General features: G+C 45.6%; 1 protein-coding gene across 6 annotated transcripts in view; it reads right to left on the reverse strand.

Moving 5' to 3' along the window:
• Positions 1-394: 394 nt before the first annotated feature.
• Positions 395-20,422, reverse strand: part of NR2C1 (nuclear receptor subfamily 2 group C member 1) — a 69,460-nt gene continuing 49,432 nt past the window's right edge. For all 6 annotated transcript variants that reach the window (XM_044280526.1, XM_044280520.1, XM_044280523.1 and 3 more), the window contains 7 exons: positions 19,046-19,233; positions 16,370-16,523; positions 7,837-7,958; positions 7,542-7,678; positions 5,893-6,030; positions 4,510-4,615; positions 395-3,645 (listed from right to left, as the gene is read on the reverse strand). In XM_044280526.1, the coding sequence (XP_044136461.1) occupies positions 3,471-3,645; positions 4,510-4,615; positions 5,893-6,030; positions 7,542-7,678; positions 7,837-7,958; positions 16,370-16,523; positions 19,046-19,233 (1,020 nt within the window). In that variant the 3' untranslated portion in view covers positions 395-3,470. The remainder of the gene's footprint in view (positions 3,646-4,509; positions 4,616-5,892; positions 6,031-7,541; positions 7,679-7,836; positions 7,959-16,369; positions 16,524-19,045; positions 19,234-20,422) is intronic.

A 20,422-nucleotide genomic window follows, 5' to 3' on the forward strand; every position in this document is an offset into this window, starting at 1 on the left:
GTACTAAGAACATATACCTGTATTACCCATTACATAAAACCTTGAGATTACTACCAAAGAAGCTTTTCAACTTGTGACCAAGATAAGGGTTTACATAAGAAAATTTGCTTTGCTTTCATGACCGACAAGACAGCACCTTAGCATTATTGTGTAGGCTAGGCCAATAGGCAGTTAGTGGTCACCTTTGTCATATAGTAAGACTCTTGTAAGGTCTGGCATTCCTTAGAGTATTTACCAAGCCAGAAGTCTTGTAGTTCAAAGGTTTTTTTTTTTTCTTTTCTTCATTTCTATAAGGCTACTTTCACACTAGCGCTTTTCTTTTCCGATTTTGAGTTCCATCACAGGGGCTCAATACCGGAAAAAAACTGATCGGCTTTATCCTAATGCATTCTAAATGGAGAGCATTCCGTTCCGGATGCATCAGTTCAGTCCCTCTTACGTTTTTTGGCCAGTGAAAATACCGCAGCATGTTCCGGATCCGGCATTAATTTTCATTGAAATGTATTAGTGCCTGAACACTTGCCGAATTGACTGATCCATTCTTTCGGTCCACACATGCGCAGACCAATTAATACCGGATCTGTTTTTCCTGATGACACTGGAGAGACGGATCCAGTATTTCAATGCATTTCAAATGCCATCCGTTTGTGTCCAGATTGCCAGATCCGGCAGGCAGTTCCGGCGACGGAACTTCCTGCCGGAATCCTCTGACGCAAGTGTAAAAATAACCTTACTTGTCCCAAAAATTAAAGGGGTGTTCTGGGAATAAAGTTGATGGCCTATCCTCAAGATAGGTCATCAATATCAGATGGGTGGGGGGGTCCGACACCCGGCACCCCTGCCAATCAGCTGTTTGAATAGGCCAGTGACATCACGTTCAGTCGCATGGCCTAGGCACAGTTGAGATAGGTCATCATTATCAGATCAGCAGGGTTCCGACTTCCAGCACCCCACCAATCAGCGGTTTTTAGAGACAGGAGTGCTGTGTTCTCCTTACTATTTACCTGCTCACCATAGATATTGCCGTGGTGTGCAGGGGTAATTACAGCTCCTCCGTCCCATTAACCTCAATGGGACAGAATGGACTGTAACAATAATTGCTCTATACCATTCAAGTCAATGGGATGGGGGAGCTGCAATTACACCTGCTCACCGCTGCAATGTCGACGGTGAGCAGGTAAACAGTGAAAGACTGAAGCGCTCATACAAGTGCTGCAGTCTATTCAAAGAGCTGACTGAGGATAGGTCATCAATACAGGAAACCGGCCAACCCCTATAAACTTCAGTAAGATCTAAAGGACATGTCTGCCGAAAACAGAATTTTTCCTATTTGGCTTTCTTCACATGCAATTTTATTGTCTTACAAAAAAAACTGCAATAATTTTGTGTTTTTTCCCCCAAGTGTTTTAGTAGTGGTTTTTAGTCTCACAGTTTTGACATTGGTTCTTTTTATTTCCTATGGAGAAGCCTATGGAAATAACCTGAGACAAATGCCACGGACAAAACATCAAGAATATCATGCGTTTTTGACAAGTGTTTTCTTAGAGGTTCCCCCCCCCACATTTTTGAAATTAGTTATTTCTTCCTAATGGTGAAGTCTGTGGAAATAAGTCATCCATTTGTTTCAGGTTAAGGATAACTTAAAGAGGTTGTCTCATCCCGTCGTTACTAAGGCGAGATGAGACACAGTTCCGACAATAGAGCTCCGGCGCTCTGCTGTTTCAGTAGCTCTCATTGCTGTGCACAGCAAGCTATGCCATTTCTGAGTGAGGGAGACAGCATAGCCTATTGTGCATGGCAATGAGAGCTACTGAAACAGCAGAGCGCCACAGCACTGTGATCCGAACTGTGTGGATGAGGTGGGATGAGACAACCTCTTTAACAACCAAAATACCCCTTTAAGTCATCGTAAACTATAGATACCGGAGCTCAGCATCTCTACCCCTACTATATGCTGCTTTCAGATAGGGTTTCATAGAAGTTTTGGCATGGAGCGATGGAAACTTCAGTAAGGTCTACGGAATTAAATGGAAACAAGATTACAGTTTACACAAGTTAACATATTGCTGGAAAAAATCGCTTTCACGTTTGCGCTTATGATTTCCTCTGTTCTGCTACGAAAATAACAGAAAATATGGATCCGCAACATAACCGAAACACTGCCAGACGGACACTAATAACTACAATCAGATTGTTGGGTTCCTGTTAGGGAGCCTCTCATCTTACTGGTCTAAACAGTTCTGCATGCAGGACTTTTCTGTTTTATATTGTTGATGCAATAATCCTCAACAGAGGCGCCGATCAGCAGTTTGAATGGGTTGTGGCGCTCGTACTTCTTCCTCTTCAGTTCACCAGCACACAGTCTACTTTGTAGCGGCGGTGCAGTATAATTACTGGCCATCCCATTTAAATTAATGGGACGGAGCAGTTGTAATTACACTGCGTCACAGCCACAAAGGAGACTGCACTGGTAAACTGAAGAGGAAGAAGCACTCGCACAAGCGCCATAACCTATTCAAACTGCTGACCGGTGGGGGTGCCAGGAGCCAGATCCCTGCTGATCCGATACTGATCCTGGGGATAGGTCATCACTATTAAGCCACTGCACAACACCATTAATGTTACATATTCACAAGGGCTGTAGGAAACTATAACACGATTAAACAGCACCACCTACAAATGGAAAACATTGTGAAAAACCCATCTTTCTTTACTACAGAAACAAGCAAATGAAAGGGTACTCTTAATAAATCCTCATGGAATAAAACATAGCTTTTTTCAGAACCCTGCTGGCAATATAAGAAAATGAATATAATCTTTAAATATATTACAATCTGAGACTTATATACTACTAATGTCACAAAGACCATAAAATATGGAAATGCATTTTTATTCCATGCAGGAACAAGAAGAAATCCTTTGACATGAAGAATATTTCTTTTATGTTAGTACTGTGATTCTTAGAGAATACGTACAAGGTTTTCATTAAATTTAAAAAAAGAAAAAAGAAAAAAAAGCTTCTAGTTTAGACTGTTCAAACAGTCTGAATGTATAAAATAAGCTTAGGTCACTTGCAAACCTGCTGCACAGCTTAGAAAGCATCCAGGCAAGGCACGCAACACAAAACTGCAATAAAAACAGGAGTTCATTATAACAAATCATACTGCAGCGTACCATAACATGATACTCTGGGGGAGGGTAAAAAGCACTGCTTTCAATATATCTGACTAGGTAGCCATAGGCCATTCACAACAATATAAACATATCTCTCTCTCTATATATATATATATTTGGTAATATATACACCGTGCCAAAAAGGCACAATTAATCTATTGACAGAAAAGACAAAAGATACTTGAAGATATTTAAGCAAACTTTTACACATCCTTCAATATCTTGTGCATCTTCTTTCTAAAAGGAAATCAAGAATAAAATGCTTTCCAAGTCCTTTTTTGTATGTCAGACATATGCTATACATTGACTCCAACAATCTGGCTGTTGTAGTCAGCGTTTTCCATACGCAAAATATATGGAATAATACTATCGATCTGTACATTGCCAATTAGGCCTGCAAAGAAGAGCTCCTCCATAATGGCAGCACTCATTAGTCTCAGGGCTGGCAACCGCAGTAAGAGCCGAGAAAGCCTAAGAAAAGAAGAAAAGTTTAGTTGTGTCCAGAAACATATAAACAAATAAAAAATATTAAAAAAATATATAAATATTAAACATTAAAGCCTTAACTTGTACTTAAACTTTTAACTAAACTTTATTAAAGCCTATTCTAAATGTGCTGAAAATAATTTATGTATTGCACTTTATTTATTTTTTTACTTTTCCATGCAAAATAGGCACCCGGCGGTTAGGTACCTATAGCATTTTATAATTCGTACTCCGATACAGCACTGTGTATGCGGATGTGTTATGTAATGAGGATTCCCCTGTGGCCGCTGCTCCTGCCTGTACCAGCACTACTCCACAAAAGCCTGGCGTACATAGTCTATGTCAGGCTTAAGCAGAGCAGCCACAAACAGGAGAGCAAAAGCTCTCTAAAATGTGAGCTCCTGCCCTATACGCTGATGCTCATATACTCATTGTAACACATTTAGGTTATGGTCAGCAGCTAGCCAGCCCCCTACGCCGGAAACTGCAAAGCTCTGGTTAATCTAACAATTTGGGGAGCTATACCTAGCATCAACTTTTTGAGTTTGTGCTACTGTAGCTCTTCTGTGGGATAAGACCACATGCATTAAAAAGCCTTTGAATACTGAAACTCCCGACAAGACTCACCGTTTTGGAAATCCTGTAATCCAGTCATCTAGACATTACAATTCTGCTTTTATGAAAGTAGATTAACTTCAAGAATTTATTTAACTGCTGCCTGATATATCCCACCCCTTGACAGGTACAGCTGATGAGAGGATATTATTCACCTCACCTATCAGCAGTTTTAATGTTATGGCTAACATATATATACACACACACACACACACGCATATATAACAAACTCACCGGTAGGTATCATCTGGGTATGTTTTGGTGACATAGTCTTGGAATTCCATGTAGGCTTTTTCTTGGAGTTTTTCAATATCCAATGCATTTTCCAATCCAGGGTGATCTGCAGATATATTTAATGTAGAAATTAAGACAAAAAAGTTTGCAGTAATGAAATGTCATGTCAGACTAGGTGTCAGAAAGCAGAGATATGAGGACTGGTTTAGGTGCTCAGTAAAAAGCTGGTGGTGACCACTGACATTCATTTCTGGATTAAAACAAAAGTTCTACAGAATTAAAACGACAAGTTCTTGGGGTTAGCCTTTAGCTCAACTTTCGTGATTTGTATAGAATTAGGCCCCTTTCACATGAGCGAGTTTGCCGCGTGGGTGCAATGCGTGATGTGAAAGCATAGCACCCGCACTGAATCCTGACCCATTCATTTCAATGGGTCTGTGTACATGAGTGTATTTTTTTTTCACACATCAGTTCTGTGATGAGTGAAAAACGCAGGATGTTCTATATTCTGTGTTTTTTCACGCAGCCCTGGCCCCATAGAAGTGAATGGCGCTTCATTTAAAAACGCATTGCATCCGAAATCAAGTGCGGCTGCAATGCGTTTTTTTTTTTTTTTTTTACTGATGTGAGCTAGGAAATGTTGTTTGTAAACCTTCCGTTTTTTATCACGCATATATAAAAAAAAAAAAAAAGCATCAAAACGCATTGCACTGGCGCGGAAAAAACTGAAACACAATCACAGACTGACTGAACTTGCTTGCAAAATGGTGGGAGTTTCCCTGAATGCACCCGGACATAATCCGTCACGCTCGTGTAAAAGAGTCCTTAGGCTTCACAGCAGCCTAGGGGCACATGGAGATACAGCCTGAGCCCAAAGAAATCGATCGTCATGTATGTAAAGCCTTAGAGAGTTATAAAATGTTTGTGCTGATAATTCTTGGGAACAGAACCCTGGCTCACATTTAATAATCGTGTCTAATTTGTAGGAAGAGTAAATGTAGACTGTCTGAAAATGTACCACATTTATCATAATGGCTGATGCTGGATGAAAAACTGGTGCATCTTTAGACTGTCAGGTCTAGATTACCGTATATTTGCTGGCTTAGCTTGCGCCAAACATTTGTCCAAATGCTCTGAAACTGTCTAAATGTACCAAAGCTCAGCTTCATAAAATGTACCTACACAAAATTGCCCATGTCCGTTTTGAGGTTTAAAACCAAGAAATGGTGAAAATATTGAAAAGTCGTTCTTTTTGATGCATATACATAATGAAGGCTTCTATAAATGAGGTTTTCCATTTTGCTGCAAACACCATGAAAGTTGTGCATTCATAGTAAATGTGGGTCTCTGCACGTAACAAAACTGAAGCCTAAAGTAACATACCTGGACTAAATAAGACAATTGCTTTCAGGTAGGCATACTCGTACCCATCAAGTCCAAGTTTAACCATGCTATTGCAGAAGTCTTGAAGTTTAAAGATGTGGTCCATCACCAACTTTAATTTGTCTCCAGTAAGTTTATCTGTCGGAAGAAAGGACACTGTCTTGAAATCAAATTTTTTTTTTTGTTGTGTGCTCCTTCCAACTAAAAGGTCAACTACGAGGTAGCCAAGTCACACAAAAAAGTGTTATGGGTAAGAAGACAGAGGAAATGCCAGTAAAACTGGTATGGGTGTAATGGTGCGAGTGATGCGCTATGTCCCTTGTTTGCTTTGCTCGATTCAGGGCACCTTACGTTTACACTAGTACTTCTTGTTTCTGTTTAAAAAAATAATAATAATCTGAAACAAACACTGAACCTAAAGGGGTTGTCTCACTTCAGCAAATTACATTCATCATGTAGATAAAGTTAATACAAGACACTTACTACTGTATTGTGATTGTCCATATTGCTTCCTGTGTTGGATGGATTAATTTTTCTATCACATTATGCATTGCTCGTATGCAGGGACTACAACCACCGCTACAGCACAGATACAAGGTGCCCGGGGCAGAAGCTGCTGTGCATGTGTGCCTATGTACGCTCCCATAGTCAGGGATACCTGAGAGGTCAGTGCTTTTTACTATAGTGTGCAAGCACGACCACTGCTGTTAGATTGCAGGATGGTCATAACCCCTGGATACGAGCAGCGTACAATGTGGTGAAAAAAAGAAATCAAGCCAGCAAAGAAGGCACTGTGGACAAACACACAACACATGTATATGGTAAATATACACAAGCTGGAAAAACTCTGAAATACAATTAGCAGTATCTTTTGGTTGCCTATTAAGCAGAAAAACAAATCTACTCCTACTATGGAGAAGGCATAGATTCGCACTACATTTACAATTTGAAGGTTAACTAACCCTTTAGACAAGTTTATATAAAAATGTTCTAAATGTCCTGAAATTATTTTTTGCAATATACGGTACTTTATTCATGGATTGTACTGTTTTACTAAACAATAAGGCAGCTGAAGTATATCACTCTTTGGAATCCGTACACTTGTACTTTGCTGGTACAAATGTATGGATTCCACTGTACTGCTGGAATAGACGGTGACATGAAATGTTGATTCTAGGATGACTCTTAAACAGTACCTGTCTGTCAAAATAAGATGGATTTATTTGATTAATAAAAACGATTTGATTAAAAAAAAAAAAAAGACAACAGTACCTGTAACTTCTCCTGACATGTCTGTCTGGTAAACACTTGCAAAACAATTATGGAACATCTCTTCTTATAACTTTGTTGTACCAATATGTTATTATTCCTCTAGCAGTTTGCAGTGAAGGTCCAGATGGATGTTACCAGTTGGGGCGTTTCCCTGCACAGTCTGGCACTGGCAGCACTGACTGGATAGTGTCAGACTGTGCAGGTACACCCTCCCAACCACCAGACTGCTGGTAATTCACAACTTCCAGCTGGAATAATAAAGGAATGGCATAACACAGTCATAAGAATAGCTTCTGCAGATGTATTACAAGGTGGAATCAGGTAAAACAGACCTGTCAGGTCCTCTGTAATGTGGGAATGTAAGCAGAGGCTCTTACCATGCTGCATGCCGTGCAGGTGATTAACAAACGCTGTTAGTATAGTCGACACATTCATCACTTGGGAGCACTGAGCAAGACCAAGCGAAAACAGCTCATTCCAGCAAGCTTTCACTAGAGAGATGCTGACCTCTTGCCTAATAAGAAACAAACACACAGTCAGCAGGCTGGAGAGAAATTCTGAAATAGGTTATTAGATTATTAAAAAGTACACATTTCAAAATTGTGGATTTAACTGTTGAGTGGTCAAGAGGAGCGGCTTCCTTTGCCAGCAATATGTGAGTCTCATACTCACCCAAGAGCTTGGAAGGAGGGAATAGAGCGGGCCCAGTGCATGGACAGGAATAACAGCCGTGATGCTGATTCACAGATATAGTGCACATTCAGGTATTCAGGCATTGGGGAAGGCATTGTCAGCTGGGAAGAATGCAAAAACATACTGTTTCAGAAAGTAGAAATACATGGAAAATGTGCAGACATGCAAAATAAAAGTATCCCTATAAATAATTTTACTTTCTTCTATAAATGTCATTACTTTCAAAGAAAATATGATTTCCATGTTTTTATTATGGGGCAATGCTCCGTTTTTCATTCTCTGCCTTCCCTATTCTGTTTTTTGGCAGAATAACTTGTACTTTCTAATGTCACTATTTATTACTGTATCCGATGTAGTGGGAGGCTGGAAAAAAAAAAATCCAAATGGGGTGGAATTGCAGAAAAAAATGCTAATCCACAACAGATTTAGAAGTTTAATTTGTAAAGTGTTCTCTATGCAGTAAAAATGACATGTTACCTTCATTCTCTGGGTTAGTACAATTACAGTTTTCCCTGTGTTAATACATAAAAATAAAAAAACTATCACATTCTGATGCCCATAATTTTTATTTTTTTAAAGAGTTGAGTGAGAGCTCATTTTTTGCAGAGTGATCTGTAGATTTAATTGATACTATTATGAAATTATACATTTTGATTTAAAAAAAATTTGGGACGTAAAAAAACAAACAGCCATTTTGTTTTTATTCTCGTTACGCAGTTAACGGTACAGGATAAATACATTTATATTTTAATAGTACAGGCTTTGGGACATGATGGAGCCTATGATCTTTAATTTTTATTTTTAATATGGGTAAAGGGGTGATTTAAATAATAATTTTTTGTATGAATTTATATTTTAAAAACATTTTTTACACATATTTTAGTTCTGATTGCTTGTCCCATAGACTGCAATGAATTGACATTGAAGGGAAGGCCGCCTCAGATGCAGTGGTCACAACTGAACACAGCATCTGAAGAGTTAAACATCTGTGTTCTACATTATTGCCAATCAAAGACATTGCCTCCAGTTGTCTGCTGTTTAAAACGGCAGAAACCCGGAGGCTATGGTTCCAGTTGCACTTCAGAATGGACGCTATGTTTAAATACTCTACCACTGGCATATATAGTCATATGGCGGTAGGGAAGTGTTTTAGAGGGGTTCTGCACTTTGTTTTAACTGATTATCTATCCTCCTGGATAGATCATCAGCATCTGATTGGTGGGGGTCCGACACCCGGGACCCCCGCCGATCAGCTGTTTGAGAAGGCAGCGGCGCTCCAGCAGCGCCGCAGCCTTTTCACTGTTTACCGCCAGCCCAGTGACGTCACAACTAGTATCAACTAGCATGGGCGGGGCTAAGCTCTGTTCACTTGAATGCAGCTTAGCCCCGCCCACGCTAGTTGATGCTAGTCGTGACGTCACTGGGCTGGCAGTAAACAGCGAATAGGCCCCGGCGCTGCTATAGCGCTGCTGCCCTCTCAAACAGCTGATCAGCGGGGGTCCCAGGTGTCGGACACCTGCCAATCAGATGCTGATGATCTATCCAGAGGATAGATCATCAGTTAAAACAAAGTGCAGAACCCCTTTAAGGGAGCCTGTTACCAACAACGTCCCTGTTAAACTGGTTTCCATAGACACATAACTGTGGTTCACCTGATTTCTTTTGTTGATCCGAGGCTACGTTCCCAAGTTATGATACTTTTTCTTAATATCCAAATTAGGCCTTTGGTGCAACATGGGCATCACTGTTGCTCTCGTTGCATACAGGCTCCACTCCTTTTTGTGGACAGCCATTCCCTCTGCCCTGTCAATCAAAGCAGCAAAGGAGGGGCCGGCCACAGACAGAAGTAGTGCTTTGATGCAATGAGAGTAACAGTGATGCCCTTACTGCAGCAGACGCCTAAGGCCTCTTGCACACGGCCGTAGTGCTCCCGTGGCCGTACTGTGGGCCGCATACGACGGTTCCACAATACACAGGGCACCGACAGTGTGCATTCCACATCTAGGATGTGGACCCATTCAATCCGCAGTGCTTCCGTGGGGTTCCGATCCGTGCTCCCGTTCCGCAAAAGGATAAAACAAGGGACGGACGGATCACGGACCCATGCAAATTGCGGTCCCCAATGCACAGAACGGAACCAAAACGTTCATGTGCAAGAGGCCTAAATTGCAGATTAGGTATCATAACTAATGAAGGGAGCCTTGGATCAACAAAAGAATAAAAAAGATCTTTAATCAGGTGAACTACAGCTATTTGTCCATTCAAATAGGAGGGTAGGGAGGTCGCTGGTGACAGACTCTCTTTAATCTTTTCACAGTTTCTAATGGCTGATCCAGAACGGATAAGACGGACTGAAAGAGAAAAATGCCTCTATCAGCAAGTTGCCAACAAATGTGAAAATATTCTTGCAGTGAAAATCAAAGCTTAAGGTTTTACACTGAAAAACAAAAGGCATATAACAAACAGAAGCAAGATAAAATGAGATTTTTGTATAACTTACCAGTAAAATCTCTTTCTCGCTCTTTCCTTGGGGGACACAGAAGACCTTGGGGTATAGCTCATCTCCATAGGAGGCGTGACACTAAGTGAAAACTGTTAAGCCCCTCCTCCACAGCTATACCCTCAGCCTGGAGAGAGAGACTGCCAGTTGCGTGTCCAAGCAGTGAGAAAAGGCAAAGTCCAACAAGGAACCAACAAGCCAACTACCCAACGGGTAACAAAAACTCGGAAAACGCACAGAGAAAAAACAATTAATGGGTGGGTGCTGTGTCCCCCAAGGAAAGAGCGAGAAAGAGATTTTACTGGTAAGTTATACAAAAATCTCATTTTCTCGCCCAGTTTCCTTGGGGGACACAGAAGACCTTGGGACGTTCAAAAGCAGTCCAAAAGGGGGAGGGACCACAGCACCAAGGCGAAGCACCCGAAAGGCATCAATGAACCGCCGCCTGTAAACCCAGGCGGGGTAAGGCAGCATCTGCCAAAGTCAGAGTATGCACCCTGTAGAACTCAGTAAGGCGTGCAAGGCAGACCTGTGGCCGCCGTGCCCAAATGCACGGCCGAAGCCCAATGCCTCCGGCCCAGGAGGCACCGACCGCTCTGGTGAAAGGAACGGCGACACCAAAGACAGAATCCTGCCCTAGGTGCGGTAACCTCAGCAATAGCCAATCTGATCAAGCGGAGGAAAACCACCCTGGAGTCTGCCAACCCTATGCACAGACCTCCTGGAAACCCAAGAGGCCGAACGACTGCAAGAGTCGGAGATCTCCAAGTAAAAAACGGCCAGGCCCAAACAACGTCCAAATAGGTGAGGTGTTGAAGCGAAGGCAACACCACCTTCAGAAGGAAGGAAGGAAGAAACGAGATGCAGAACAGCCCTGTCCTGGAAAAGACAGAAAGCTCGTAACAAAAAAAGGGGCCATGCCGGCACCCGTCAGAGACACGACTGATACGGAACACAACCGTACAGGACAGAAGGATAGAGAGAACTCCTGTAACGGCTCCAAGGGCAAGATTGGAGCGCCGAGAGCTCAGGATATAGTCCCCAGGGCGGTACCGAAGGACAGTACAGAGGAACCAAAGAGCCACTCCGAGGAAGAAGGTCTTGGCAGGCCCAGAGGGCCGGGAACGCTGGAAGAGGAAGAACAGCGCCGACACTTGACACCTCAACTAAAAGACAGAACCATGGGGAAAGAACTTCAGAGTGGGGAATGCACAGCTTCCCACAGAACCCCAGACAAAAAACCCTAAGTCTTACGACAGATCCTGGACGAGACACAGCCAGGAGTGGACAGCAGTGAACCCGCTGAAGTCGCCTGGCAAGCAGGCGAAAACCCAATGAGAACAGGCGCAGACCAGTAACACGGGCAGAAGGGTCGACAAAACTAGCCCCGTCGGCCCCGAACAACGTTGACCCGCATCCACCCGAATGGGGGAGCAGAAGGACAGATGGAAAGAACCCAAAGGATCCGCCAGATGCCAGGAGAAGGCAGGCTAAAGACCATGCTGATGTAACAACGTTGTACAGCCCCTGTGTGGGATCAAAGGACAATCTGAACCGAAAAGGTAGTCCCCCCAAGTTACCGAGAAGGTAAGTCTACATCAGGACTATCGTCTTAGAACGGGCCACGCAATCTGCACCCAGCGGGAGGACAGAACGCGGTAGACTCGGTAAATAAGCACACAGCTAATACAGCCAGCGGGAACAAGGGAGACAGTACGAGGCCAAAAGGAACACCGGAACCATCCACAGGAACAACCAGGCTCACCCCAGAGGGGAGGACAGTGAAAACACAGCCTCCTAAGTCTGGCGGGAAGCCACATCGGAGTGATCTGTATAGAGCGGGAGCCAAACAAAGCCGGCGAAAAGAGGCAGTCGAGACAGAGGCCGACATAACACCCTCCAACCGAAAGGAGGAGGAGTGGGCAACAGGGAAGCCATAAGACAGCTCAAAAACAGAACCCGCTACACTGAGACGCCCGGTCCACCGCCTCGCAGAAGGCGAATACCTTGAAGAATCCAAGGCGGAGGTCCTCCGGACCTGGGTAATCCAGCACCCAAGAGAAGTTGGGTGACCGTCCCGAGAAGAGCAGCCCGAACCCGGTAGCAGATCAGACAGAAGCGTAGAGGCGCCAAGAGGAAGGACTCATACCACACTGCATCCGAAGAGGAGGAAATTGCGGCAGGCAAGGGAACCGCAGTCCTGCCAGCGCCAATGAAGAATTCGAGAGGCGCCGCAGACAACAGCACTCTCGACCATGGGACCACTAGCGCAGGGAAGCAATGCTGCAGAAGGACGCAAAGGGCATGCATCTAGGACCCACGAACACTCCCTGGAATGAAAGGCCAACTAAATGAATGAGCACCACCCAGCTCGGTGCAGCAGAGAGAAATAGAGCCTGTCCAGTCAAGAGGACAGAATGAACTCCCTAGGGACGAGTGCAAGGCTGGCGGCAAGCATCGGCTCCCAAGAAACAAAGGTATACCGCAGGAAGCAGGTGAGGCATACGAACGAGCAGCCCCGCAAGCAGCGAGAAGGCCAACCCACCTAGAAAAAAGGGGGGCTCGTCCCAGAGCGCCACAGCATGTACGGAATCGCAAAGTGCAACCTGAAAGGGAGTTATGCACAAAACCAGTATAGCATGCGATGGAACGCAACAGTCCACCCCGAAAGGGGGGAAATTGTACCTGGCCAACTACAGTTGGCAAGAGTGCAAAGACCCGTCCCAAAAGGGAGTGATGCCTAAGGCCGAACCCACTTCAGAGAAGCAGGACATACCCTATAAACCAGCAGGAACGCAGGAGGTCCACCTAGTGAAAGGGGAACATGCACAGGGTATCCTAGCATTAAATGAGTGTGCAATAATACACCCAACACTGAACTCAGCGAGAGAGTAACTACTCTGCCAATGAATGGGGACATGTACAAGTCCAGCCCAGCCATATAAGGACAGCCGTGAATCCCATGAGCGTGCCAAATTCTGCCCTTGAAGTGAGAGGTGGTCACGCACAAGGCCAGCACCGTATCCAATGGAAGTGCAAGCGTTCCACCCATGATAGAGGGCCATTCTCATGGCCAGCAATGTATCCGGTGAGAGTGTAGCACACCGCCCAGAAAAAGGGGGGTAAAGCACATGGCCAGCATCTCCTCCAGGGAGAGTGCGAGCACACCGCCATGCATGGGAGTCATACACATGGCCAGCAACGTACTGGCGAGAGACAAACACAGTCACTAAGAACGCGTGCATGTCGCCTGAGGAAGGAAGGCATGCCCCTGGCTGGCAGCGAATCCAGCAAGAGTGCGTACACCGCCTACGGAAGAGGAGTCATGCCTATGGCCGACAGCGGATCCAGCGAGAGTGCAAGCACCCTGCCATGTATGGGGTACATGCACGTGGCCAGCAACGTACCTGCGAGGAAACACCCAAAGACAGAGGGATGTATGTATGCTGCCTGAGGGAAGGAGGCATACCCAAGGCCGGCAGGGAATCCAATGAGAGTGCAGCATACCGCCTAAGAAAAGGCCGGCAGCGCAACCAGTGAGAGTGCAGCACAATAACATAGTACATAAGTACATCATAGCACATCAGCGAGAGTGCAGCATAATAACATAGTACATAAGTACATCATAGCACATCAGCGAGAGTGCAGCATTCCGCCTATGGAAGGGAGTCGTGCACACAGCCAGTACCGTATCCGGTGAAAGTGCAGTATCCCGCCTAAAAAAGGGGGTCATGCACATGATCGGCAACAGATCCAGTGAGAGTGCTGCGTTCCGCCCAGGAAGGGGGTCACGCACATGGCCGGCAGCGAATCCAGTGAGTGCAGCGTTCCGCCCACGGAGAGGGGTCACGCACATGGCCGGCAGCAAATCCAGAGAGTGCAGCGTTCCGCCTATGGAAGGGGGTCGTGCACAAGGCCAGCACCGTATCCGGTGAAGGTGCAGCATTCCGCCTAAGAAGGGGGTCATGCACATGGTCAGCCAGGGAGAGTGCAGTAGCCCGCCTAGGAGGGGGGGGGATGCACATGGCAGGCACCATAACTGGAGAGATGATGAATGCTGCCTACAGAGGGCCGAATGCACTTGGCCAGCGCCGTATCCTGGAAGAGGCAAGAAAACCGCCTAAAAGGGGAAATGCCCTAGCAGCGACGCAGGCTGGGAGCGCAACACCATGCCGCCTGTGGAAAGGTCATGCAGACATGCAGCATTACTGATGAGGCTGCAGCGTCAAGCGCAGCCCAATAGAAATCATGATCTATTATTTTTATTTTATTTCATTATTTTTTTATTTTTATTTTTATTTTTATTATTATTTAAACTCAGCCTCTGAGGCTAAAGGGGAGCCACCATATAGGGGCCCTGAGAGACAGGAGAAAAAAGGGGGGCCAACTATACAGACCCAATTTTGGGAGCCGGCCTGCACCCAAAGGGTTAACAGGGATCCGGCCTGGAGGGCGGCGTGCGATCCCCTGGGGGCGGAGGAACCTCCAGGCGGGAAAATTCGCGCCTGGAGAAGTTCCCGCCCCCTCCACCAGAGACCGGAATATTGCGGCCTAGTAGGCCGCGAAGCCGGGGGCTAAATTGCGGCCCCCGGCCCGTCATACCGCCGGGACCTGCGGCGGAACGGCGCTTCAAACCGGCCGCGGGAGCCCACCCCGCGGGCCGGTCAGGATTGCGGCCCAGCAGGCCGAAGCCTGGGACCAAAGTAGCGGAGCCCCGCCGACCGCCACCTGCTGGGGCATAGCCCAATGCCGGCCGCGGGAGCCCACCCCGCCGGCCAGAAGAGACAGGGGCCCGGAATGGCGGTTTGCCGGCGCGGGAGCCCACCCGGCCGGCCGGAAGAGACAGGGACTGGAATGGTGGCTCGCTGGCCGCGGGAGCCCACCCCGCCGGCCGGAAGTAAGGGGGCCTGGAATGGCGGACCGCCGCGGGAGCCGCGGAGCCTAAAATCTTTTGCGGCGCCCGGCCGCACCGGAATATTAGTGCTGACCGGACCGGTGCCCGTGATGGGTCAGGGGCAGCAAGGCGCGGGCCCTGTGGCCCTGAAGCAGTGGCCGGTAAGAGGGAGGGGGACCCTGAGACCGGGTCTGTGAGGGTGGGAAGCCTGCCTAACCCCTACGTCAGGGGCAGCTAGGTGCGAACCTCTGCAGCTCCCCAGGCATTCTTCTTGCAGGAAGAAGGGTGCCAATGTCCTATGGGAGCAAAATGTCGCCCTGTGGCAGCCAGGGGCCAGCCTAGGGCTAGCAGGGACAAAAGGGTCCAGAGGCCCTGTCAGTATGGGGGTCAGGCACGCAGGAGACCGGGGTGGGGTGAGGGGTGAGGGGGGGGGACGTAGGGCTGGAGAAGCCAATCTCTCACCATAGCCGTCTTCACCCTCGGTCCGTTCCAGCAGGGTCGCCCCTTCAGCTACTGGCACCGTAGTGGCAGGACGCTGGAAGAGGGGCTTGGCGTGCGGGCGACCCTTGTGCTGGCGGGATGTAGGGGAGCTGGGCTGCCCTGATCCACCTTGTCTTCTGTGGGGGAGGCAGCAGTGCGGATGACCGGCACTGGCGCAGCTCGACCCCGGGAGAAACAGAGAGGTCTAGTGCGTCTCTGTTGTCCCTGATGTTCTGGAACAAAAAGAAAAGAAAAAAGTAAAAATCAAAAATTAAAACAAGGAGAAAAGAGCCCTGCAGAGCAGGGAGTGTCTTGCCTCCTTGGACACTAAGCAAAAACTGGCAGTCTCTCTCTCCAGGCTGAGGGTATAGCTGTGGAGGAGGGGCTTAACAGTTTTCACTTAGTGTCACGCCTCCTATGGAGATGAGCTATACCCCAAGGTCTTCTGTGTCCCCCAAGGAAACTGGGCGAGAAAGTACAATTTTAACCAGAAACGGATTACATACTAAAACCAACACAGACTAAGCTACCTATAGACTCATACAATTTCATCTTCACCTAAAGAGCATGTTGGATAGTTTATAACATGGTCCCCACGATGCCCCATGGAAGAGCACAGAGCGAATTTCAAACCCTACCTTGAAGGATATGTGGGAATCACTAAGAAGGGGTCCTTCCATTTCAACAACTCCAATGTCTTGAAAGAGGTTAGAGCTAGATTCAATGTTTTCTGACAAGTCCTGGGAAGAGCTTTCAGACGGGTTAAGAGCTTTTGCTAGTGTATCAAAGGCTCTGAAATACAAACTAGTGATACTAAGAAAAGCATGGTAATCATTCATCTGATTAATCTGATAGTGACTCAGAATGACAATGTTTTGCAAAGCTGCCCTGTAAATCTGTTTTAGTTATGCTTGAAGAACTGAAATAAAGAGCACATGGAAGTCAATGGAAAGTTCCCAATTTCTGTGCCAAAACAAATGGCACAGCTAAGCATTCAATTTTTTAACCACCGCCAGTAAACAAAATTCAACAGTGAAGGCTTCCATGTCAGCTCTGCCAGGGAGTGCCAAACCAGCTTCCCAGTGTGAGGACCCTGCCTGTCTACAGCAAGTATCCCAGATGAGTTTTTTGTCCCATGATTCATTACAATACAGCAGCATCCACTGACAGACAGACTCTCCCATGCTGGACTGGATGGGTTGGATCTTTTAGAACAATTTCATACACGATCTTTGTCTCCTATAAGATGAGGAGCACCAGGCATGTTTGGTAGCTACTTACAGTGCTGCCCATAATTATTCATACCCCATTGGCAAATTTTGACTTTAAGTTACTTTTATTCAACCAGCAAGTAATTTTTTGATGGGAAATGACAGATGCGTCTCCCAAAAGATAATAAGACTATATACAAGAGACATTATTGTGGGGGAAAAAAAAAAACATTTCTCAGCTTTTATTTACATTTAAGCCAAAAAATACAAGATGTTCCGCACTGTGTAAAATCTCAGAGGACGTGGTCGGAAGCCAAAAGTGACACCTGTGCTGGCCAGGAGGATAGTTAGAGAGGTGAAAAAGAATCCAAGGATCACCACCAAGGCCATCCTGGTGAATCTGGGCTCTGATGGTGGCAATGTCTCAAGGCAGACAATCCAACAGACACTGCACACTGCGGGGTTCCACTTCTCCAGATAAGGCACACAAAAGCTTGCTTGGCCTTTGAAAAAGCTCACCTGGACAAAGAAGAAGACTTCTGATCTTCTGTGTTATGGTCAGATAAAACAAAAATTGAATTGTTTGGTCACAATGATGTTTCCTTCATTTGGCGTTAAAAAGGAGAAGCCTTCAACCCAAAGAACACCATCCACACTGTCAAACATGGTGGTGGGAACCTAATGCTTTGGGGGTGTTTTTCAGCCAATGGACCAGGGAACCTAATCACAGTAAACGGCACCATGAAAAAAGAGCAATACATGAGGATTCTCAACGACATCATCAGGCAGTCTGCAGAGAAACTTGGCCTTTGGCACCAGTGGACATTTCAGCATGACAATGACCAAAAACACACAGCAAAAGCGGTGAAGAAATGGTTAGCAGACAACAACATTGACGTTTTGGAGTGGCCTAGCCAGAGTCCAGACTTGAATCCAATTGAGAATCTGTGGAGGGAGCTAAAGATCAGGGTGATGGCAAGAAGACCCTCCAACCTGAAAGATTTGGAGCTCATTGCTAAAGATGAATGGGCACAAATACCTGTGGAAACATGCAAAAAGCTGGTCTGCAATTATAGGAAGCGATTGATTGCTGTAATAGCCAATAAAGGCTTCTCTATTGATTATTGAGAAGGGTATGATTAATTTTGGACTGGACACTTTTTTGCTTAAATGTAAAAGAAAGCTGAGAAATATATGTTTTCTTCCGAAATAATGCCTCTTGTACATCGTCTTATTATATTTTGGGAGACACCTATGTCATTTCCCGTCAAAAAATTACTTGCTGGCTGAATAAAAGTAACTTTAAGTAAAAATTTGGGCAGCACTGTATATTCTCCCCCCAAACTGCATGTCTGTGAAGCCAAGCCAAATGAATAGCTGGCTTTGCTACGCATGTTGACAATGTAAAGAGCTACGTCACCCGAAGTCGATTTGCATAAAACTTTGTTGTAATACTATACGGAGCTCCCGTACAGTATTAGAATGTATTGGCTCAGATGAGCAGAAGTTATTACTTTGCGAAGTCTCACGAGACTTTGTGATTTAATTATTATTGTAAAAAAATCTTGATACTGAACTTCGGTATAGAGGTTCAGTAAAAATGAAATCACAAAGTTATTACACAAAGTCTCATAATAACTTTGGCTCATCTGAGCCAACACATTCTAATACTGTACAGAGCTCCCGCTCCGTCCGGTATTACAACAAAGTTTTATGCAAATCGACTTCGGATGAAGCAGCCGGAGTCGATTTGCTCATCCCTATAAAGATCCCTTTACACGGGCTCAGAATCCTGCAGATAATCGCCAATGACCTTCATAGGAACGTTCGTTAGCGATTATCTGGAGGTGTAAATGCGCCAATTACCCGATGAATGAGTGAAACGCTCGATCGGGTAAACGATCATTCATGTGGTCACAAAAATTATCGTTTACACAGCATGATCTGCTGCCGGCAAACAATGAGTCTGTATGGGGACAAGCAATGGCATTAGCGATCACTCCTCTCCATACTGAGGAGGAGATTTCTGCATGTTGCGGCCTCCTCCACTGACGAGATGTTGTCTCGTGTAAAGGGAGCTTTAGAAACGGAAAAAAAAAGTACCTGGTGACTTCATTGTTGGACTGATTATCTTGCGGAAGTTCGGAGAGTGACGTATCACCATTACTCAGACTTTCCACAGCAGAGAGTTCTGTGCTGGACTGAGACGTCTCTTTTGTCTTGCTAAAATTTGCAAGTGATGTGACAACATTGGCCAAGGTGCTTAAATCTCCCTGGCAGGCTTCGACTTGCTGGAAAACAAAGTGCAGATTTAGCAGGAAAAAAAAAGAAAATTACAATTTATTCTGTTCATTAAATAGTTCACCATGATGAGACAATTTATTTTTCTAGGCTTTGTGTAGAACAGCATTTGTAATAGCTTTATTTATTTTACATGTAATAAGATTGACCTGAGAATATTATCTATGTCTATTTTTTTTTTTATAACCTAAAGGGAACCTGTCATCAACTTTCTGCTGACCTCACTGAGGGCGGCATAAAATAGTGACAGAAATGCTGATCTCAGCAGTGTGTCACTCATCAGCTAATATTAAGTTGTTGCTGAGAACCAGCTTTATAATCATTGCAGCACAGGCCTTGAAAAGAGTCACATCTACCTGAGAAGAGTCATGTTTATTCATAATCTCCTGATCTCCTGCTGATGACTGGCAGTTCTCCCCTAGAGAGAAAGGGAGACAACTAGGTAGAAGACTGTCAGCCATCAGCAGGTGGGCAGGAATTCATGAATTACCATGACTCTTCTCAGGTGGATTTGACTCTTATCAAGGCCTCGGCTGCAATGGTTGTGATTGTGAAGTTGGTACTTTTTACTTATGAATGACGGCAGCATTAAGGAGAGACAGGCGAGTTGATTTCAGCGGTCTGTTAGTATGGACAGCATAAAGTTGATGACAGGTTCCCTTTAAGGTCAAAGGCCCCCAATTATTGTTTTTTTAAAAACTGGGGTCCTGGATAATGAGCATTCAAAAACGCACCCCTGAATGACAAACACCTGCCCTTGGCGTGAAAGGGTTAAAAGCCGCGGATGGCCACCTGCTTCTTTTAGCACAGGGCTCAAGATGGCGACCAAAACAGTCGCCAATGCGACTTAGAATTGTAAAATGGCGACAAGACTTTGTAATCTTGTCACCATTTGAGCCTAGACCCTCAGTTATTCTGCCTCTAAGAAGAAAGGGCTTTGATCCAGCAGACACACACGAGCTTAACCGACATGGCACGCGCTGCTCTCAGCGCGCGCCATGTTCCCTCAGCAGCACAAGGGAGAAGGAGGCAGTCCTTCCCCCCTGTGCCGCTGCCACCAATGGACTGATAGCAGGGAGAAGGAGGGGTGGGGCTGTGGCCACTGCACCACCAATGAATATACTTTATGCCTAAATACAAACGCAGGCTGCGGGTGCCGGCCATATCCCATACCCAGCC

This window comes from Bufo gargarizans, chromosome 2 (genome assembly GCF_014858855.1).
Source record: "Bufo gargarizans isolate SCDJY-AF-19 chromosome 2, ASM1485885v1, whole genome shotgun sequence".
Lineage (NCBI taxonomy): Eukaryota > Metazoa > Chordata > Amphibia > Anura > Bufonidae > Bufo > Bufo gargarizans.